This window comes from Herpailurus yagouaroundi, unplaced genomic scaffold (genome assembly GCF_014898765.1).
Source record: "Herpailurus yagouaroundi ecotype Mexico unplaced genomic scaffold, PumYag 162, whole genome shotgun sequence".
NCBI classification, from domain to species: Eukaryota; Metazoa; Chordata; class Mammalia; order Carnivora; family Felidae; genus Herpailurus; species Herpailurus yagouaroundi.
In genome coordinates this window covers 59,534,372-59,558,151 of record NW_024412403.1, presented here as the reverse complement: position 1 = coordinate 59,558,151, position 23,780 = coordinate 59,534,372, and the positions used below count along the sequence as shown (strand labels likewise).

The window sequence follows — 23,780 nt, the reverse complement described above, 5'->3', positions numbered from 1 at the left end:
TTTAAATTACATAGAAAACTCAAAAGAATTAATTAGTAAACTAAGCCCAAAAGGCTTTTTAATAGCTTGATATAAGATAAATATACAAAAAGAAATCGTGTTCTTATAAGCCAGCAGTAGTTAGTTAGAAAATATAATGAAAATTTGATACTCGTTACATTGGCAAAAAGTTATAAAATATAAAGGAATAAACTTAAGAAGTTTGAGTCTAAACATGGAAAATTATAAGAGTTTACTGAGAAATATAAAATTGGAATAAACTGAAACAGAGAAAATCTTTTTAGAATTGCTAGACTAACAAGAGTCCTTATTTTCATGTCTGAGGAAGGAAAGGTAGAATATAGGATCTTGAGGCTTCCTAACTAATCAGGAGATTAAAGCCAATTATAACAAGTGAGTTTATAGAATCAAGTTAATGAATTAATAGACATCTAGGGAACAGCCAGTACAGATACATTCATCATGTACTACTTTAATTGTGGATACCTAAATTTCTACAAAAATATATTCCAGAAAATATAATTTTTCTCTAACATTAATTAGTAAGTGAGCATAGCCTCAAGGTTAAGGGTTATACCCCCCAAAATAATTATAAACTTTTAGAGTTAAAATGTCTCTATAAATATTTTAGAAAGAAAACTTCTAGGACAGAATTTCCTGAAAACAAGGTACAGAGGAAATATAAATCTAATGTAAAAGGACTTTCACTCCGACCTGGCTAAATGTTCATATTATTAGTATCTTCAAGATATTCCCTATAAATATTTTCCAGGTGTCACTGTTACCTAATAAATTACAATGACTAGTCCAGGACTTGATCTCCTCAAAGTGCCTATGTCCACATTTTCCTCTTCTTTTATAATTCAAAACTGACTAACCAAAGTGTTAGTTCCTGACTTAAGGTACCATTTCTAGCCAGGACTAAACTAAAGAATATAAAACTTGTAATTTTCCATCTCTGGAAGGGAAAGACTCGGTAGTGTGATAATGATACCAATTTCATAAAATTAAAATGTATTACAGTCCGAATTAAATAATAGAAATTTGAGGGGGGGGGTTGAAATTTTACAAAACAATTTGAAATATCATCTGGAAATACTAAATGTGAGAATAGACAAGATAGCTTAAAAAAAAAAAGTGGAGAACTTTCTCTACTAGGTAGGTATTAAATATTTAACAAGCCACCAGTAATTAAAATACAACTGTTGTAACAAAGCAATGTAAAATAAGCCAAAGAGATGGAAGGGAAAATAACTGATCCAAATACACCTGGCAATTGACAAGTAATGGCAATATGATAAAGGTGGATTAGCCACAATACTCTTTACTATTAAAACAAATTTTAATTTTAATTTTAATTTTTATTTATTAACTAGAACAGAGTCTGCTAAACAGTAAGTGGAAAAAAGAAACTAGTTACAGAACTCTATTACTGTACAATCTCATTATAGCTTTTTTTACTGTGTGACTTTGTGTGCATGTAATGCTTGATGTATGCCATGGTGAGTGTTCACTGGGAACTCACTCCCCTGCTCTCAAAGATCTTGATCCAATTATCTTAAATTCCCAGTTCTTTAGCCTCTGAGCACCCAAAGATCTCTCTCCTCATGATTTCTGAAACATTTTGTAGGTTAGCTCCTCATGATCTCTGCTACCTCCTTTTAAATATATAGATGTTTTTGGTTCTTAGTAAATTTTACTGAAGATGGGGACAAGGAAGCTAATAAGGGAAGTTACATTATGTAATTCATGATTTCGTAAAACCTGATAGCTACCTTTAATCTCAGTTTTCCATGTTTCCTGCTTAATTTTTACCACTTGTGTCCAGTATTGTAATTCAGCAAGTATCCTTTAATACTTGAAGCTCCTTTTTGGGTCTCATTCTCTATTCTCAACTAGCTTATCAAATTATTTCTTCTGAGAAAATGTAGTCCTCTCCATTATAGAAATTCCAATAAATTTTTTGTTAAAATTATACCTATCCTGCTTGACTTAGAGTGGGCCTATGTGTTAATAAACCCATCGTAAGTTGAAAATTTCTTAAGTCAAAAATGCATTTAGTATATCTAACCTACTGAACATCATAGCTTAGCCCAGTCTACCTTAAACCTGCTCAGAACATTTACATTAGTCTACAGTTGGGCAAATCATCTCACACAAAGTCTATTTTATGATAAAGTAGATCTCAAGTAATTTATTGAGTGCTGACTCAGAGAGAAAACCAGAATGGTTGTAAGTGTATTGGTTGTTCACCCTCATGATCACCTGGCTGATTGGGAGCTGCGGCTCACTGCCACTGCCCAGCATCACAAGAGGTTATGTTCCCGCATATTGCTAGACTGAGAAAAAAAAATCAACATTCAAAATTTGAAGTACCATTTCTACTGGACGCATACTGCTTTCACACCATTGTAAAGTCAAAAAATTAGAAGTCAAACTTGCATAAGTTGGGGATGATCTGGACCTGAAGCCTGGGTCATTGAATTATGGGTCCTCTTTAAAAAAATAAAAATTAAAAAATTTATACACACACACACACACACACACACACATATATATATAATCTCTATACTGTACCATATTATTTGGATTTTTACATTGATAATATGCTACTTTCATATTGCAAGAGGGAATATAACTCTACTACAGCTACTTTTAAGAATATTCCAGTTTTTCATGCTTTTCGTTCTCACACAGTAAATGCACCCAAACAAAATTAAACTGGGGAAGTATATCCTTATTGGGTTTCTACCAGTTTGACTCCCTTAGTCCTGCCACAAAGTCAAACCATTTCTATCTCCTACTGTCTCCCAAGAAAGAAAGCATATGAAGTGGGCTAGTCCAAAGAACTCATTTGCTCACTTCCATTTTATCCCTCCAGAGCCCCTCTAAAAACATGACTCCTGTAGAGGGTGCTTTGGCTGCACGAGAACACAGTAAAAGAGTTTTATGAGCTTCAAATTGTTGGCAATGATCTGAAGCCAAAACTGTGCAAGAATGTTAGACGCCACCATACAGTTGGGTGTGAATCTGAGGAGGAAGAAGGACAATAGGTGGTGGTAATAACCTGCAATATAATCCAGTTGAAACCAAGTAGGGTAGCCTCTCTATAAAGTTACTATACTATCAAGATATCTGATATTTTCATCTTGAGCAAAATTTGTACCACTGTTGATCTTAAATTAATACTTTATATTTATTTCTTTTTAAAATAGGTGAACTAGTTGGAATGTCTGGAATATTTACCCTGGCCATTATGGGACTTTTTTTAAATTCTACCAGTTTTAAACCAGGAGTTGAAGCACTTCTTCTAGAGTGAGTAGCTAGCATATTTTCATATTTTTTCATGCATCGGCCGCTATAATATTGTAATAATAGCTATATCTATATCTACATATCTATCAAAGTAAGATATTGACTTGAAAACTACTCAATAAAAACCTTTCCTAGAAACTCTATTGCTTGTGTCTTCTAATCCTCTAATTTTAGGCAAAATTTGTAACCTTACCTGAGTTCATGTTGGCTCTATTTTCCCCCTAATTCTCTCAAGTCTCTGACCATCTACTTGGTAATTCCCAGTATAATCCCACTAGACAAGGCGAGGACTAAGGTAAGGCAAGCGAGACACTCATCACAGGCACAAAATTTAAGAAGGTGCCAAAAGACTCAGTAATCAAGATAAATAATCTTTTAATGCAATACTTTTTGGGGGCGCCTGGGTGGCTCAGTCAGTTAAGCGTCTTTCTTCGGCTCAAGTCATGATCTCAAAGTTCATGGGTCCGAGCCCTGCGTCTGATCTGTGCTGACAGCTCAGAGCCTGGAGCCTGCTTCAGATTCTGTGTCCCCCTCTCTCTCTGCCCCTCCCCTGCTCACAATCTGTCTCTCTTTCTCAAAAATAAATAAACATTTTTAAAAATTTTTAATTAAATTTTAATGCATTATTTTTGAAAAAAAAAAAAAGAAATTAATGCAAAAAACCCCTGGTGAAAATGTAAACATTTTAAAGAAATATTAGAACAAGACTACTGATAGTTCCTTTTGCTTCGAGCTCCAATATGGCTCAGCCTGGCGCTGCTGCTAGAAGACCAATATTTTAAGGACAATGAAGAGATGGCATGCAAAGCAAATTAAAAGACAAAGCTAGGGCATTTAAAGAGGATTGGCAGTGTTATAAAAGAAAATATGGCCATATGTACAAATTTACAAATTGTGCCCTGCTCAAGGGCATCCAGCTTAGGGGAGAGTAGAATTTGTGCCAGCCTGCTAGAAGGATGCTTTCTGTAATGATACAACACACAGGCTGAGAACTTGACTTAACTTGCACAATGACAACATAGAGTAGCAGAGGCCCTGAACATAATCAATGATTTTTGGAGTTTTGCAGAATGTTATAGAAGATAGAATAAACTCAGAAGTCAGAAGTTTGAAAGTATAGAATCTTACTAGAATTTTGGAACTCTTTACTAAAATTTCATGTCAATTACAAAGGAAACCAATTGTACCAACACCTAGGCAGAATTACTTGGGCCACAATTAATTATGTAGGAAGAAATAAAAATGTTACATGTTTTAAATCTGATTTTGGGAAGTGATTCTGAAGTCTCCCTTCACCTTTTTGCTCTAACTAAATGCTGGATCTCCCCTGAAGGCATTTACTCCCTTTCTTTCTTTAGAAGTTGTTTTTCTCACCCACATCCTGGGTACTACTAAGCCTAGAGTTGAGGCTGGTGATCTTTCTACGCCTTAAAGTCATTTCTAGATCATACTTTCTCATTCTTCCCAAGAAGAACCCAGTCTTGAAGCTCATGCCATCAGATTTTCCTATCTGCCACTCTCTTGACTGTAGTTATGTCTAGATCCCTGAATCACACTCTCCATTTCGTGAAGATATTGACCGTCCTCTCACTGTGACTCTCCAGCACCATTACCCTATCACCATTCTCAGTGATTTCGGTTAATACCCACACAGTTGATCCTTCTATTCCACCTTTCAGTTCTTGGACCTCCTCTCTTCCTATGAGCCTGTTCAGCCCCCTGCTTCAGCCACCCACGTACATGGTCATATAAATGAGCACATCATAATCTCAATGTTAAGAATCTTACTGTCAAAAATATGACATGTGTCAGGTCCTACTCTCCAAGACCGTAAAAACCTAAGATGACAATAGCAAATCCTCCTATATTCTACAACAATCTGCTGCAGGGCCTTGCGACTCTCCAAGACAAGAGGAACATCATCTCCCATGTTTTCAGCTTATAGCCTCTAGGACCCAGATTTGAACAGTTCTGCAAATATGCTGACACTACACTGTGTCAATCTTATGACCTTTTACTGATCTTCATCCACCTCACTTCCTTCTTACCCAAATCATTTCTTTTGTTTAAAACCACCCAATAACTTCTCATCTCTTTTGGTAACAGGTAAAATCTTTTTAAAAATTTTTTTATTTGTTTTTTTTACCTTTTTAAAATTAATTTTCAAAATTTAAATCCCAGTTAGTTAACATGTAGTGTAATAATGGTTTCAGGAGTAGAATTTAGTGATTCATCACTTACATATAACACCCAGTGCTCATCCCAACAAGTGCCCTTCTTAGTATCCATCACCCATTTAGCCCATTCCCCTACCCAACACTTGAGAGCAACCCTCAGTTTGTTCTCTGTACTTAAGAGTCTTTAATGGTTTGTCTCTCTCTCTGTTTTAATCTTATTTTTGCTTTTCTTCCCCTATGTTCATCTATTTTGTTTCTTAAATTCCCCATATGAATAAAATCATATTTTTATTTGTCTTTCTCTGACTGACTTCTTTCACTTAACATTATACACTCTAGTTCCATCCACATTGTTGCAAATGGCAAGATATCATTATTTTTGATGGCTGAGTAATATTCCATTGGACATATATACCACTATTTCTTTGTCCGTTCATCAGTAGATGGACATTTGGGCTCTTTCTACAATTTGACTATTGTTGATAGTACTGCTGTAAACATTGGGGTGCATGTGCCCCTTTGAATAAGCATTTTTATATCCTTTGGATAAATACCTAGTAGTACACTTGTTGGTTTGTTGGATAGTTCTACTTTTAATTTTTGAGGAATCTCCATACTGTTTTCCAGGGTGGCTACACCAGTTTGCATTCCATGAACAGTGGTAGAATAGGTGGATAAAGGTGTCCTCTTTATCCACATCCTTGCCAACATCTGTTGCTGCCTGAGTTAATTTTAGCCATTCTGACAGGTGTGAGGTAGTATCTCATTGTGGTTTTGATTTCTATTTGTCTGCTGATGAAGGATGAGCATTTTTTCATGTGTCTGTTAGCTATCTGGATGTCTTCTTTGGAAAAGTGTTTATTCATATCTTATGCCCATTTCTTCACTGGGTTATTTGGCTTTTTGGGTGTTGAGTTTGATAAGTTCTTTATAGATTTTGGATACTAACCCTTTATCTGATATGTCATTTGAAAATATCTTCTCTCATTCTCTTGGTTGCCTCTTAGTTTTGCTGATTGTTTCCTTCACTGTGCAAAAGCTTTTTATCTTTTTTTTTTTCAACGTTTTTTATTTATTTTTGGGACAGAGAGAGACAGAGCATGAACGGGGGAGGGGCAGAGAGAGAGGGAGACACAGAATCGGAAACAGGCTCCAGGCTCTGAGCCATCAGCCCAGAGCCTGACGCGGGGCTCGAACTCACGGACCGCGAGATCGTGACGTGGCTGAAGTTGGACTCTTAACCGACTGCGCCACCCAGGCGCCCCAAAAGCTTTTTATCTTGATGAGGTTCCAATAATTCATTTTTGCTTTTGTTTCCCTTGCCTCCAGAGACATGTCAAGTAAGAAGTTGCTGCAGCTAAGGTCAAAAAGGTTCTTATCTGCTTTCTCCTCTAAGATTTTGATGGCTTCTTGTCCTATGTTTAGGTCTTTCATCCATTTTGAGTTTATTTTTGTGTCTGGTGTAAGAAAGTACTCCAGGTTCATTCTTCTGCATGGAGCTGTCCAGTTTTCACAACATTTTTTGCTGAAGAGATTGTCTTTTATCCATTGGATATTATTTCCAGCTTTGTCAAAGATTAGTTGGCAATACATCTGTGGGTCTATTTCTGGGTCCTCTATTCTGTTCCATTGATCTGAGTGTCTGTTTCTTAGCCAGTGCCATACTGTCTTGATGATTACAGTTTTGTAATACAGCTTGAGTCCAGAATTGTGATGCTTCCAGCTTTGGCTTTCTTTTTCAACATTACTTTGGCTATCTGGGGTCTTTTCTGGTTCCATACAAATTTTAGAATTGTTTGTTCTAGCTCTGTGAAGAATGCTGGTGTTATTTTGATAGGGATTGCTTTGAATACATAAGTTGCTTTGGATAGTATCAATATTTTAACAATATTTGTTCTTCCAATCCATGAGCATTGAATATTTTTCCATTTCTTTGTGTCTTCTTCAATTTCTTTCATAAGCTTTCTATAGTTTCAGTGTATAGATTTTTTACCTCTTTGGTTGGATTTATTCCTAGGTATTTTATGGCTTTTGGTGCAATTGTAAATGGGATTGATCCCTGATTTCTCTTTCTGCTGTTTCATTAATTGGTGTATAGAAATGCAACCGATTTCTGTATGTTAATTTTATATCCTGTGACTTTGCTGAATTCAGGTATCAGTTCTAGCAGTTTCTTGATGGAGTCTTTTGGGTTTTCCACGTAAAGTATCATGTCATCTGCAAAGAGTGAAAATTTGACTTCCTCCTTGGTGATTTGAATGCTGGTCACAGCCTAGAGTAATTAGCCTAAATTCAGTCATAAAGAAAGTATTTTGAATGTTTTGACTTAACATTTCCTAATATAGGATGTTTTATATTGAATTTTTCTCTAATAATGCCTAGGTATTTGTGGTTCTTAAATATAGTTCAAAACTGAAAATTCTTATTTTTTTAAGTTTATTTATTTATTTTGAGAGATAAAGAGAGAGTAGAAGGGGCAGAGAGAGAGGGGGAGAGAGAGAGAAAATCCCAAGCAGGCTTTGCACCATCAGTGCAAAGCCCAGTGTGGGGCTTAAATTCACAAACCATTGGATCATGATCTGAGCTGAAGTCAGACGCTTAATTGACTGAGCCACCCAGGCACCCTGAAAATTCTTATTAATGTAACAGGGAAAGATTTAATTTTTATACTGAATTTGTTTTTTGGCCAATCAGGAGTCCTGGAGAAAAAATAATCATTATCTTTAAAGGGTAACATATGGTTAAACCAAGCTACCTTCATCTCATAAAATGGTATTCATGTACCCTTCTAATCTTTTCAATTTATTTTTTTATGAATATAATATTTTGACATTGAATACATAAAATTCATAGAATGTACACATGCTCACAAATCCCCAGTGGAAAATCTACAAAGGGCACTCATTAGAATAAAGGATTAATTTACATCTTCTAAGGACTAGCTAGATTTTAGGACAAGCCTTCATCCTATCATTGTGTAAAGCAGACTGGCAGTTTAGTATTCCTTTTAAAGATAAATGATTTTAGCTCTTTCCAATGATACAAGGAGTTCACAATCAGTATTCTCAAGCTACATGAACCATAATGCCCAAATACATTCTGTCAAATAGTACAACTACAACCAAAACATGTTTTCAAAATCAATCCAAAAGAAAGACACTAATTTACCTGTCGTGTAAACTGATTAAAGTTGCTTTAGAATTATTTATTTACTTGTCTGAGTGCTCCTCTCTTCCCAGTTAAATTATAAGCCCCTTGAGTGTGTAGGTAAATGCGTTAATTACCTTTACTTTCTTCTTCTTCTTCTTCTTCTTCTTCTTCTTCTTCTTCTTCTTCTTCTTCTTATTTTAATGTTTCATTTATTTTTGAGGGGGCGCAGACAGAGGGGAGGGAGGATCTGAATCGGGCTCTGCACTGACAGCAGTGAGCCCAATAGAGGGCTCAAGCTCACAAGCCATGAGATCATGACTTGAACCAAAATTGGACGTTCAACTGACTGAGCCACCCAGGTGCCCTGTCTTTATGTTTTTGACTAGGCCTAGCACAATGCCTCACATAGATAAGCCTTGTGATAAATGTGTTAGATTAGTTAACTATAATTAACTACATTTTTCTTCTGAAAATGCAGATTCTGGAATTGTCTATCATTTGTTGCTTTTCTTATGGTGTTTACCTTCACTGGACTTCTAATTCCTGCACATACATATTTATATATATCATTTTCTGATATATATTATTCATTAAATATCTATTTCACACTTATTGTTTTAAGGTAAGAATTTCATTTGAATTTTTCTATTTATAAGGCATTGACTAAACCCAAAGAGATTTTTTAAATAGAAATGTTTCATTCCTTAGCATGAATATGAAGAATTGCCTTTTAAACTTGCCAAGGAATCACTAGCAAATTAGTGTTTTAGTGTTTTTTGTAACTGTATTAATTCCAGTTTTAACTGAATTTCAAAGCAATCTAAGTACTTTATAAAATTTTTGATAATTAGAAGGAAAAAAAACCTTTCATAATTTCACTACCTAGAGACAACTGCTATTAACATTTGGTATATTTCATCCAATGTTATCTTTCCGATGAGATTTCATAAAGTTCAACACTGATCTTAAATAAAAATTCTATGTTGCTTTAGTTTGCCTAATATTATATAACAAATAATTTCCTGTTGTGATTAAATTATAGTTAGAAATAGCTTTTTAACAATCATAAGAATATCTTCTTTGTAAATGTCCTTTTTGCCTAAATAATTTTTGTAGCTCTCTTTCAATGATAAGAGGTGGGAAAGAGTCTGCCCTTGCCCTTGGAAGGGAAGAGGAGGTGACACAGAGGAGGAAAACCACCATCACTGCAGTCTCAGGATTCCTCAATCTCCATCACTAGTGTTGTTAACATGCTGCTTCCATCTAGGAAAATTAATAGGGAGTTGACATCTGTTGGCTAGTGCCAAATAAATAGAAATGAGTCCGAAATTATGAGATACAACTAGTGTAAAATGTAGGAGATGTGCGATTAAAAGAAAAAAATAAAAATGAATTGGCCAATATTAGATAGATTCAGCAAGATTAAAATCTACAAAGGAAAAAAAAAAGGAGGGCACTTTTTCCCTTCACTTCTCACTCATTAGATTTGCTTTTATTTCTTTTTGGGATCTAGAATAAAATATATCAACAAAGCATCTCTAACTTTTTCTTTTCTACCACAAGAAACGCCACTCAAGGGTGATGTGGAATTAACCTTCTACAAACCTAACAGAAATAAATGAAGAGAATAATGCCATACCCTTGTATCTCTCCATGAAATGCCCTTCTGCCTTTTTTTTTTTTTTTTTTTTTTTTTGGTGCCATGCTAACAGTGTGTGAAATATGGCTCATTTGTTTGAGAGTTGGTATTCCACAGGGAATATATTGGAGTAGAATAGAATGAAATGGGGGTAGTGGTGAAAATATCTATGGCAACAATAACTTTTAAAAATCTCTTTTGTCTTCTAGACTTCTGGTTTTTCTATTAATGAGCCCTCTTTTGTCTCGACTTGGTCATGGGTTCAACTGGCGTTGGGCGTTCATAATGATCTGGAGTGAAATGAAAGGAACACCTAATATAAACATGGCTCTTCTCCTTGCCTACTCTGACCTTTCTCTTGGAACTGAGAGGGAAAAATCTCAAGTAAAGATAAATGATTTGGTTTTTTTTGAACATATTATGAATACTGTTGCTGTGTACTTAAAATATATTTTAGCAGTGAGGTAGCTCATGCCACTTGGACTATGGGAGTGATTTAGCCATGATGCCAAGATTGGATAGAGGAAGAACACCTGGCAACATTCCTCTTCCTGGGGAACATTCTGGCTTAGGAATTCCTAAATCCTTTCATTACACTCTTAAAATAGGTTTATTACAAAGGTTAAAGGAATTAAAACTTATAAATAATTTAAGGCACGCCTGGGGGCTCAGTTGATAAAGCATCTAACACTTAATTTTGGTTCAGGTCATGATCTCATGGTCATGGGATCAAGCCCTGTGTACGGCTCTGTACTCACAGCATGGAGCTTGCTTGGGATTCTCTCGTCCCCTCTCTCTGCCCCTTCCCCATGTGCACAAGCACACACGCTCTCTCTTGGTGTCTCTCCAATAAATAAATGAACCTAAAAAATACTTATAAATAATTTAAAATAGTACCTAAAACAGAGTATGTACTTAATAAGTGTTTTTATTTTTACTTACTCCTAATACCCATTTGAGAAAAGCAGAAACCTGCTTATTATTGGCTCTATTGCTTTCTGTAACTTTGTGAAGCCACATTTAGTAATGCTAGGAATCAGAACATTTTAATTGTCAAGTGAAGTTACCTTTTCACTTACAGTTACCCCAAACTCTACCTAACAGAACATAATGGGCTTGACTCTCCCTCTACCTTATTTCAAGGTAAGATCATTACAAGGAGCTCTGTAAGAAATTTCCTGTGCGGATATCACAAGCATCTAATACTTCCATTGTGGTGTTTTTTGTTTTTGTTTTCTTTTACACATAAATTCCAAATATAAAGGAAAGAGCATCCAGGGAATATTTGTGTGTCTAATTAGATAATAGTCCAAACATTAAAAAATTAAGCATTCAAACACTTCTTTTGAAACCAAAACTATCTACTATCCCATGACCTTCTCCTCCTTTTTAACCTATATACACATGCCTAAAGAATCAAGGTTAGTTCCTTACCATACACATTGACCAGTTCAATGGTAGACATCACGCACAGATCTGGGTTCTGAAATTTCTAGTTGACTGCTATTTGCTGTGTCACCATCACCAAGTTATTTAATTCCTACCTCATTGCACATGTCCGTTTCATCATTCTAAAAGGGACTTAATACCAATGGTTGAGGCACGTGGGTGGCTCAGTCAGTTGGGTGTCCAACTTCGGCTCAGGTCACGATCTCACAGCTTTGTGAGTTCAAGCCCCGTGTCGGGCTCTGTGCTGACAGCTCAGAGCCTGGAGCCTGCTTCGGATTCGATGTCCCTCTGTCACACTGCCCCCACCCCCCTCAAGAATAAATAAACATTAAAAAAATTAAAAGATAATAATACCAATGGCTGTTTTAGCAAATGTTTACAAATAGCTTTTTTAGGGGTCAGAGGGAGTCCTAATTTGTAGTATTTGCCAATTTCCATTGTGTAATCACTCTCACTAAGAGAACATCAATCAGCTCAATAACTTCCTGAAAATTTAATGATCAGCTCTCATGAACTGGGAAAAACCAGCTCTAGCACACCACTGTCTCAAAGGGTTAGTATGAGAAATAGAAAATGTACATAAAATGCTTAATACATTGTTTAGCATATAGTAAATGTACAATAAATATGAGCTATGTTGATGATTATAATGCTTTGAGATAAAACCTTAAATAAAATGCTTTGAAACCTTAAATATAATGCTTTGAGATAAAACCTTAAATAAAATCATTTAGTGAGATGCCCTCACTAGAGTAGTAACTAGTTGAAAAGAAAGTAACACTTCATTTAATTTGGCTGAACCCTATAGCTAACCTTTTAATACTTTTTAATACTCACAAAGCAGCACTAGAGTAAAGGTTAAAAATAACTTAATCTTGTGTCTACTACTCACAAGTTTATTGACCTTGGCTAAGTGACAGTGCCTAAGTTTCCCATCTGTGCAACTGGACAAGATTGGTATTCACTTCACAGAACTGTTGTGAGGATTAAATAAGCCTGATATATCGTGCTCTATGCTTACTATATAGAAGTTAACTTTTATTACTATTAAATTAACAAACTTGGTGATCCTCAATTTTGGACGCACTTTAGAGTGCTTCAGGAACTTTTAGAAAATTATCAGTGCATGTGGAATTCTGGGCACGGCCATGGTGAATAGTGGATATCAGACTTATTTCCTATAGTAAACAACTATAAAACTAGTTAAAATATATGAAGCGATCGAATACCGTTTTCAAATTTTCTACAATTTTATAATAAACGAAAAACAGCCTAATTTTTTTAAACAGGCAAAAGAGATAAACAGATACTTCACAGAGAAAGATATACCTACCACTAAGCACATTAAAAATGCTCAACAAGGGGCGCCTGGGTGGCGCAGTCGGTTAAGCGTCCGACTTCAGCCAGGTCACGATCTCGCGGTCCGTGAGTTCGAGCCCCGCGTCGGGCTCTGGGCTGATGGCTCAGAGCCTGGAGACTGTTTCCGATTCTGTGTCTCCCTCTCTCTCTGCCCCTCCCCCGCTCATGCTCTGTCTCTCTCTGTCCCAAAAATAAATAAACGTTGAAAAAAAAAATTTAAAAAAAAATGCTCAACATCACTTCTTTAGGGAAGTGCAAATTAAAACTACAATGAGAAACATAATGTTCAATTTACATGAAGGTTTTAGAATTGGTAGTTCTTATCTATAGATGTAGAAATCAGACCTCCTGTGAAGTAGGGGATTGATTGGCAAGGAGAACTAGAGATATGGGGGGGGGGGGCGGGATATAAGAATATTTTACATCTTGATAGGATTGAGGGTTATGTGGGTGTATACAATGTCAAAATTTATCAAATGGTAAACAAGTACATTTCAATGTATGTACATTATACCTCAGTTTTTCTAATTACTAATGTGTGGGCTCCACCCTTGTATAAATTAGAATATTCAGTGGGAGCATCTTGGGCACCAGTATTTTAAAGTTTCCCCATGATTCTAATATGCCACCTGGAGAGTCTCTGGTGTGGTTTCACGCTCTGTCTCTAACCTCCATCTGTAGCCACAAAAAAAGGAAAGGCTGGGGGTATGACATAAGTTCTGGAAATTAGAGTTATGTAAGTCAACAGAAGTGTTCGGTCTTAGATTGAAAAGTATTGTTCCAACTGGGAGTATAAGCAGAGGGAAAAAAAATCAAGTGGCACCAGAGATATTAATTGCCCCTCCCTCCTGACAATGAAGGGATGGCAGAGAGGCAAAACATGAGGTAAGCAAACATAGCAAGACCCCCAAGCTCTTCTCTTACCCCAGATGAGGAGAATTATTTGATACAGAGGTGCCTGGTAGTGTTGAACACAGAACTTCATGGTTATGCCCATGGTGGCGTGTGTAATGAATAAGAACCGATAAAGTACAAGCATATTCCCAAGGCCCAAGAAGTGCAGCAGTGAAATTTAAGGACAAGCTTTTTATGTTCCCAATGTCTCCATAAGTATTTGTTTACTTGTCAGATCATGTGTCCTGAGTATTGATTTGGTTCCAAAAGCATGAATAAAATCTATGCAGGGAGATAGAGAATACCCAGAGTACTTTCATCATGCCTGACATTCATATTCTTCTCTACTATGAGCATTTATTGACTTAATACAGCCTGGTTTAACTTACATTAGCAAATATAGAATATAGTGCATGAAATTGTCATGATTACTTACTTTGTATTTTTCTTTCTACTCTAGGTATTATTTCATGGAGTGTCAGTTTGCTTAGTTACCTTGATTGTCAATAGATTTATTTTGCCAATGGCAGTTACTAAACTAGGTAAGCCCTACTAATTACTATTCTGAGTGAAGAGAAACATTTTCTAATAACATTTTTAAAAATGTTTATTTGTTTTGAAAGAGAGTTCAAGTAGGGGAAGGGAAGTCAGAAAGAGAGAGAGAGAAAGAGGGAGAGAGAAAGGAGGGGAGGGAGAGGGAGGGGGAGCGAATCCCAAGCAGGCTCCACACTGTCAGCAAAAGGAATTTCTTGGCTGGTTTTAAGCAAGTAAGTGTAATTATATGGTTAACTCTACTTCTGTGGATAACTGATTGTGGGATGAAGAGCATTAAAGCAGAAATAGCAATTTTAGGAAGCAACTGCATTATGCAATATGTCTGTTTTCATCCCCTACTTTTTAACAATTGAAAAGTCGAGATCTAGAGAGTTAAAAATTCATGTGGCAGTTGAAAACCTAGAAAAAAAATGGCCCTGATGTTTTAATCCATTATATTCTCAACTGCTCTATCACCCTTCCCTTTGCACACAGCGTTTTCACTCTAATGGCAATTCATTTTTTAATTTAAGAGAGAGAGAGGAAGGAAGAGAGGGAGAGGGAGAGGGAGAGAGAGAGAGAGAGAGAGAGAGACAGAGAGACAGAGAGAGACAGAGAGAATGAGTGAGGGATGGGCAGACAGAGAGGGAGAGAGAGAATCCCAAGAAGGTTCTGTGCTATCAGCACAGAGCCGGACACAGGACTCCAACTCATGAAACTGAGATCATGACCTAAGCCAAGGCTTAACCAACTGAGCCACCCAGGTGCCCCTCTAATGGCATTTTTAATCAATCTGAGAGTCCATCTTTATGAATGGTATTTCATTACCCAATCTGCATTCCTTCCTTGTATTTGTAACAAAATCTTTTCTCTTTACTTTTTTAAATTCTCTGAGCCTTAACATAGTAAATTGGGAAGAAAAGATTAAAGAGGGAAAGTTTTGCAAAGAGCATCATATGTTCTACTTAGTAGCTAAATAAACTTAAAATTCTTATTGTGGATTATGTTTACTTGCACTAAGAGCAGTGAACATTTGCTTACAGAACATCATTGCTTTCCAAGGAAACGTCTATGGCTCATAAAAAGGAATTTGTGCTTAATATTGAGAGTCCTTCAAACCTTAATGAGGTCTGGAGACAAATACATATCAAACACTTATCATATAAATATATACAATATTATATTTAGTAGGGTAGATGTGTATATGTATATATACTCTGTATATATATGTATATATCTATATCAATACCTCCTACATGTGTATCTCTTGCATATATGTATATTTACATATATTCTGTATATTTGTACATATGTACATATATATGAGATGTATATGTCAGGATGTATATGTCAGAAGTACAGATATATGAATGTGTAGATATATATCTCCTATATCTCACATATATATGTATATGTCATCCATTCTGTATATGATATTATATGTATATATCATATATTTATAAAGAGATTTACAATAAGAAGTTGGCTCACATGATTATGGAAGCTGAGAAGCCCCAAGATCTACAGTCCAAAGGTCTGAGAACCAGGAAAACCAATAGTGTAAGTTCCTGTCCAAATTGTGAAGGCAGGAAAGGACTGAGTCCCAACTCAAAGACTATGAGGCAGAGAGAATGAATTTTCTTTTGTTCTCGTCAGGCCTCCAATGGTTTTGATGAGGCCTGCCTGCATTGAAGAGGTCAATCGGCTTTGCTCAAGTCTACCAAGTTAAATATTATTCTTATCCAGAAACACCTTCACAGACACACCAAATATCTGGTTATCTTGTAACCCAGTCAAGTTGACACATAAAATTAATCATCACACCTCTTTTCTTCTGTCTCCTCATCTATCAAACTGGGAAAAGGGACTTACCTTAAAAGGTGGGTAAGGTAATCAATCAGAGACAATACATTCAAGGTGCTGAGATGTGTTTTTCAGCATATGTTAAGCACTCGATAATTATTAACTATTACTGTTACCATTATGTACCTCAGTGTTTTTGAGGAGTATGAAAGTAGAAAAGCTTAAAATTGTCAGGGTTCCCATTATTAAACAACATATGCTGAGTCTTTAACTTAAATCAAAAATACAAAGGGAAACTTATAATCCATATTCAAAATGGTGGCATCTTTATTATTGATAAAACATGTTCTTTGTATCAAAGGTCTTCATGACGTCACATCAACAAAATATAAATCTCTTTATTGTACATTTCAACACTTTCAAGAGCTAACCAAATCTGCAGCTTCTGCACTCAAATTTGACAAAGATCTTGCTAATGCAGATTGGAATATGGTTGAGAAAGCAATTGTCCTTCAAAACCCATATGCTGTAAGCAAATAGTATCTTTTGTTGATTCTTTCAAAGCAGATATAACTAATTATCTTAAGTATAAGTGTTGTAAATATTAATTCACAATTTTTAATACTTGTAATACAGAAGTTGTACTGGGGGCTCACTGTCATAATAGTAAGAAGGGGATCTTAGGGAATTTTGTGATCATTGTGGGGCAGCATAGAAGTGACAACCTCTTTGAGTAGGTAGAAAATAAGTGGTGTAAAATTCAAAAGAAGGAGTGATGAATTGGAGCTCCCTTTAAAAGTTACCATAAAAAGAGGAGAGTGAGTCTTAGAAAATGGCTAGTTTTTTGCTAGATTGACGGTGGACAGGTGCCTTTGTTCAGCATTTATTTACACTACTGTATTTGCCAAGCACTTGCTAGCCCCTAACTTATGATTAATATTATTTTTTGATATAAAACAGAATTCAAAGCCAGTGTCATAAGTTTAGGTGTGAGTGAGATGTCACCTCCTGCTTCTGAGATATGCTTTAGAATATCTGTGGTTGAAGCATATGTAACTCACCAATCAGTAATGGTTGCCATAAGAAGAAATAATAAAAGTTGTTCTGGAATCTTCTCAATGTTACTGCTGTTTTGCTATCTCCTATGTCATGTCCAGTTCTCAATGCAGTGTTTTAATGCATATTGTATGATGCAGTTTTTGCAGTGTTTTTCTGCATCATACAATATGAGGAGCCAAATTCTAGGAGTATAGCCATAAAATAATTGGTTTCTATAAAGTAGGATTCCTCAAAATCCATTTCATATCCACTAACCAGTACTTGATGCTCTAGATGGGGATCCAGAACCAAGCCCCCCATCTATAGGAATACTGCCAGGAATTTCTGGATAAGACAAGTACCAAATCAAATTCAATTATTTTCTATAATAGCTCCCAATTTCTGATTGTGGCCTTTTGCTAACCTGGCTGCATCAGAATCTTCTAGAAAGTTTATTAAAATATGGCTTTATTTCCCAGCCCCTCCCCCGGAAATTCTGATGCAAGTGGCTTGAAGAGGGTCCTAAGAATATGTATTTTTATTCCATTTACCCAGCTGATTCTACTTCAGAGTCAACATTGAGGCCCCCACTCTGATACCTTATCTGTTTCAGATAGCAGGTGACCAAACAACTGCTTTCTCCTCTTTACAGTGCAGACAAGGGGGACTATAACAGTATAACAGATAGATCACTGGCCTTGGACTCAGAAAATCTGGGTTCGTATCCTAGCTTTGTCACTTTAATAAATAGCTTTGTGATCTTGAGCAAATGTTTTATTTTCTCTAAGCTTCAGCTTTTCTCATATGTAAAATGAAATTATCCATAACTCCCATCTCTCAAGGCCAAGTTCATTTTCTATTCTACCTTAATCGATCAGGTTAAAGCAGTGATTGTCAAACTCTAACTGCAGCAAGAATCATGGGATGGGTTTGTAAAATCACAGATTTCTGCCCTGTTCCCCCAGACGTGAATTTGCATTTCTAACAATTTTCAGGTGATTCTGAGGCTGCTGGGGGACCACACTTTCAGAACCATTGGCTTAAATTGAGATTATATACATGGTAGCTTTATAAACTCTCAATAATGCCATGTAAAGGTAAAAATATGATATAACTCCTTTTCCCAAAAACTGGCAATTATTTTACCTTCTAGATAACTGTGAAATGATGACGAAACTCATCTGAACATTTTTTCTGTATCTAGCAGATTTTCTATAATTTTCAAACCAAATTGTTATGTGAATTGCTTGAGGGTTATGCTAAACAATATATTAATATTCATGTATTACTTTTTTGTTATTTCTTTCTACTTAGTTGAGCCAAGGAGAAACAACAGAACATCAAAAGGTGAAATGTCTAGCCTGTAACAAGGAAATAGATGAGACCCTTAACATTGAAGCAATGGAGTTGGCCAACAGGCGTCTCTTGTCAGCACAAATAGTTAGTACTTGATTATACACTTTTAAAATGATATTTGTGGGGGCTTCTGGGTGGCTGAGTTGGCTGAGCGTCCAACTCTTGATTTTGACTCTGGTCTTGATCCTAGGGTCCTGAGATTGAGCCCTGCATCAGGCTCTGCACTGACAGCATGGGGCGTGCTTGGGATTCTCCCTCTCTCTCTCTCTCCCCCTCTGCCTCTCTCTTCCACTTGAGCTCTATCTCTCTCTAAAATAAAAAAAATAAAATTATATTTTGGCCTAAAATTATACTGAAAGCTTTCTGCCTTGCTAAAGACATCTAGATTTTGCTTACCTGCTGAACTGAATAGATTGTTATAAAGGCAAAGGGAAGTTTGGCATTGTCTTAGGAATCTGCTTGATTGCCAAAAGAGAGAAAAGAAAAATGGATCCATCCAAATTGGCCTAAGTAAAAGGTGTTTTATTAAGAGGATTTGGGAATCTGACAGATCCCAATGGCAGGAATTACAGTTGAATTCAACCTTCACACGTGTTATGTGGACATTTCGATGACACCATCCACCTCCAGTTCCACGCCAGGTTTTCGTGAAAGATACCACCAAGTCTGCTAATAACTGCAAATAGAGAGTAGTAGCTTCCAGATCAAATCTTGAATAAAAATTAGAGAAATTCTGTGACACAGCCACAGAGCAGACTCTGTGGGAAATTGCTAATAGCTTATTTACTGTTGTTCATGTTGGGCCTTCCTCATTGCATATGGAACTGTCATGCATGTCTCATCTATTCTAGCCATACAGGATTCCAAGCATTCTATATGTTCAATCTAACTTGGGAAATGGAAGGTTTGTAGGGTATAATTGTTCTCTCTTCAGCAGTAGTCCTGGCAGACAGGTTGAATCTCAAAGGCAGCTTTTCCAAGGACCTGAATAAATTTCATTAAGCAATTGAGGCAGTGCCATTAAGGATGAACTTATGCCTATATGGTGCTTTGCTCCACCAGCAGATTTTATGACATCATGTCTTTGAGTCACTTCCAGATTTTTAATTTATTTCAGGAAAATATGTATTCAAGATCTCTCAAAATCAATACAGGACATTCCATTTTGGATCTTGCTTTCATTAATAATATGATGTATGTCTTAGGATTTATTCTTTTTCAGTCTTTATTCTCTCCATTCATAAAATAGGAAAATGCTAACTACAGGAACTCTTGGATTCTTTCCATATATGATATTCTACATTTTCTGCAACATATCCACCATGAATCTTTTTGGTTTCTTTCCCTAAATGTTTGTTTTCTACCATTATATCTTTGTTGATTTTTGTGCTACGTGTTGGGTCTGAATCAGGAAATACTTTTGTTTGTTTGTTTTTGTTGTTGTTTATTTTTGAGAAAGAGCATGGGAGCACAAGTGAGGGGGGCAGAGACTGTGAGAGAGAGGAAGACAGAGGCTCTATGCTAGCAGTGTAGAGCTCAGTGCAGGTCTCAATTCCAAGAACCATGGGATCACAACCTGAAACAAAATCAAGAGTCAGACGCTCAGCCTACTGAGCCACCCAGATCCCCCAGGAAATCCTTATTTTTTAAAGTAAGTTGGATCTTTCTGCTCTGTTCTCCAGCTCTTTATCTCGCCTCACATCTTTTTAGCCCTTCTTTGTTCTAGACATATTTTCACACTTACCTTGGTTAGTTGATTTGGTTTCTACAATGGCAATTCTAATGCTCACTGCTCCAACCATAATACTAATTGGTCTATTACAGTTTTTAAAGCTTTGATAGTTTTTATTTAAATCTCAGTCACTGTGCTGACAGCACAACGCCTGCTTGGGATTCTCTCTCTCTCCTGCTCCCACTTGCACTCTCTCTCTCTCTATTATAAATAAATAAACATTAAAAAAAATAAATCTCAGCCATTTACTGTTTTTTTGTTTTGTTTTGTTTTAAGATTTTATTTATTTATTTTGAGAGAGAGAGAGAGGGTCAGAGAGAGACCGGGGTGGGGGAGGGGGAGAGGAGAGAATCCCAAGCAGGCTATGGGCTCGACATTGGTCTCGATCCCACGAACTGTGATATCATGACCTGAACCAAAATCAAGAGCTGGACACTTAACTGACTGGGCCACCCAGGCGCTCCTCAGTCAGGTATTGTTCACTGGGACAATATCTTCTCTACTATTGTACATTAGAAGAGGAAGCACAGCATGGTGAGACAGTGGTATAGAAGAGGCAACATCCCCCAACCATAATGGGGGGAAGAGGAGACAGGTTTTAAATTCAGAGAGAACTGGGTTTCTAATGTGATCTTGGGAAAATGACTTAATTCTCTGAGCCTCAGCTTTCTCATCTATGAAATACAGTTTAAAATATCTTCCCCATAAGTTTCCTGCAAGAATTAAATAATTCTGCATAAAACATGTCAGTTAATGTAATAGTATGGTAGGGAGATCAATAAATGCTGGTTATTTTAAGGAATCAACCATTCTCTAAATTCTTCTTACATTTTGGTGTGAATGATCACTTAAGAATTAACATATTTCTAGTATCTTAACTGCGTTGTCATTTTTGTTGCTAAGCTTCCATGAGTTCCATATTACTTTCAGTTTCCTTAGTGTGTTTACTATGGTGTTTACTTTTGAGGATATTGAAAATATGTTTATCTCACATTATTTTATAAATATTTTAATGAAGCTTAAGTAGACTGTTGAATTCCTGTATCATGGACAAACAACCTTTTGTTCCCTCATTCTTTAAATTAGTTCTATCCCTTTCTGGCATCCCCCAAGAACAAAAATGCATTTTAATATCCATATCCTGTACAGACAGGACATGTTCTATGAAAGCAGAAGTCTTTAGTTACATCATGCATTCCAATTTAGAAAGTTGGTTCATACAGAGATTTTTTTATTTTTAAAATTTTTTTTTTCAACGTTTTTTATTTATTTTTGTGACAGAGAGAGACAGAGCATGAATGGGGGAGGGGCAGAGAGAGAGGGAGACACAGAATTGGAAACAGGCTCCAGGCTCTGAGCCATCAGCCCAGAGCCCGACGCGGGGCTCGAACTCACGGACCGCGAGATCGTGACCTGGCTGAAGTCGGACGCTCAACCGACTGCGCCACCCAGGCGCCCCCATACAGAGATTTTTAACAGTGTCAGCACTCTGAGGCCAGGGCAGTGTCGGACAATGGTTTCTTCAGCATCAAAAGTAGTGCCTGAAGCAAAGTGGTCTCTCAGTATACAGACTGAATAAACAAATGAATATTTTCTGTACACAGTGGCACTTCACTTAATACTTATAATAGATTGGAGAAAACAAGAGTTCTGTTGTCAACACATTTGGAAAAATTAAAGATATAAACCAGGATCCTCTACTACAGGATTTCTCAGAGCCTTTAAATTTCTAAGATGCATTATAAGCTTTTAAGAAAGGGATATACTCGCACATTTATTGGGCCCCAGAACTCCACTTATTCTTGAAAGTCTAGTTCACATCTAGCAGGAACCTAGTTTCCCATAGAACCAGTTTGATTCCACCCAAAGCACAGACAGACCTCCTACACTGATCTCAAGATCTGGACTTTACAGAAACATTCTTTTTATAACGATACTAGATTATTTAGGGATTTTGACTTTTTTTCTCACAGACTGTTTTTCCATAAAGGGAATACTAATTTGTTATCATTAACCATGCTACATAACAATTGGACTGCACGTTTCTTTTAGGCAAGCTACCAGAGACAGTACACGAATGAGACTCTGTCCCAGAGTGCGGCCCAGGTGCTGGTGGGTGCAGTGGGAAGCTTCGGTGAAAAGAAGGGAGAGTAAGTATATTGGCAAGAGAACACCGCCATCCTCAGCCACTGCATTTAGGGAATCGGGCAAATGAGTTTTCTCGCTCTTTCTGAGACTTTGGGATCATCCCATATTATGTGTGAAAGCCACTGACTGCTCTACACCCCCAAATCAGGCCAAATGACCCACTTTTAATTTCCCAACTTGCTCTACTTTTTCACACTTCTGTAAATTTGAACAAGGTGCTTCTTCTTTTTTTTATTATTTTTTTTTAATTTTTTTTTTTTAACGTTTATTTATTTTTTTGGGACAGAGAGAGACAGAGCATGAACGGGGGAGGGGCAGAGAGAGAGGGAGACACAGAATCGGAAACAGGCTCCAGGCTCTGAGCCATCAGCCCAGAGCCTGACGCGGGGCTTGAACTCACGGACCGCGAGATCGTGACCTGGCTGAAGTCGGACGCTTAACCGACTGCGCCACCCAGGCGCCCCACAAGGCGCTTCTTCTGACTGAGATTCTCTTCCCTTTCTCCTTTTGCCTCCAAAGCTGAGCTGTGGTAAAAGACTCTTGTAGACTACTTGAATGCCTCAGTAAGGTCAAAGACTTCCTTAATTCCTCCAGGCACATCTTTTAATGAGTATTCTCTCTTTTTTTAATTTTAATTTTTGTTTTTAAAGTAGGCTCCATGCCTTACTGTGGAGCCCAATGCAGGGCTTGAACTCATGACCCTGAGATCAAGACCTGAGCTGAAACCAAGAGTCGGATGCTCAACTGGCTGAGCCATCCAGGTGCCCCTATATGTTCTCTCTTAATCCTCAGCATGTTCTTGTAATAGTTACTTTTGCTGTAAGCCTCTGTAGTACACAGCAAGTTCCTTAAAGTCAGCACATTAAGAATAGCCTCAGATCTCCTTGGAAGGACGCAAGATATTTGAGCGGGCAAAGGGACGAGTTAAACTGTCATGCAGGTACATGATGGCCACCCAAAGCTTGGACATACCTTCTTATTCTAGACCACACCCCTGGTGCTAAGGACCCCAATAATCTGCTCAGATGGTCCTCAGCTCATTTGTAAGGCCCTCTTGGGACTTTTCCTCTGGGCCATTATCTCACAAGCAAACTGGGCCTTTGGTGTGCACACCCTGAGAGCCAAGAGAAGTGCCAGCATGGTGTCCACTCACATGTACTGGCCTGTGGCACAGAGAGAGATAAAG

General features: G+C 37.0%; 1 protein-coding gene across 2 annotated transcripts in view; it reads left to right on the top strand.

The window, feature by feature from the left end:
* Positions 1-23,780, top strand: part of SLC9C1 (solute carrier family 9 member C1) — a 108,479-nt gene that overhangs the window by 34,270 nt on the left and 50,429 nt on the right. For both annotated transcript variants that reach the window (XM_040484489.1, XM_040484490.1), the window contains 7 exons: positions 3,216-3,315; positions 9,121-9,264; positions 10,491-10,665; positions 14,444-14,525; positions 16,682-16,848; positions 18,673-18,798; positions 22,499-22,596. In XM_040484489.1, coding sequence (XP_040340423.1) covers positions 3,216-3,315; positions 9,121-9,264; positions 10,491-10,665; positions 14,444-14,525; positions 16,682-16,848; positions 18,673-18,798; positions 22,499-22,596 — 892 coding nt within the window. The remainder of the gene's footprint in view (positions 1-3,215; positions 3,316-9,120; positions 9,265-10,490; positions 10,666-14,443; positions 14,526-16,681; positions 16,849-18,672; positions 18,799-22,498; positions 22,597-23,780) is intronic.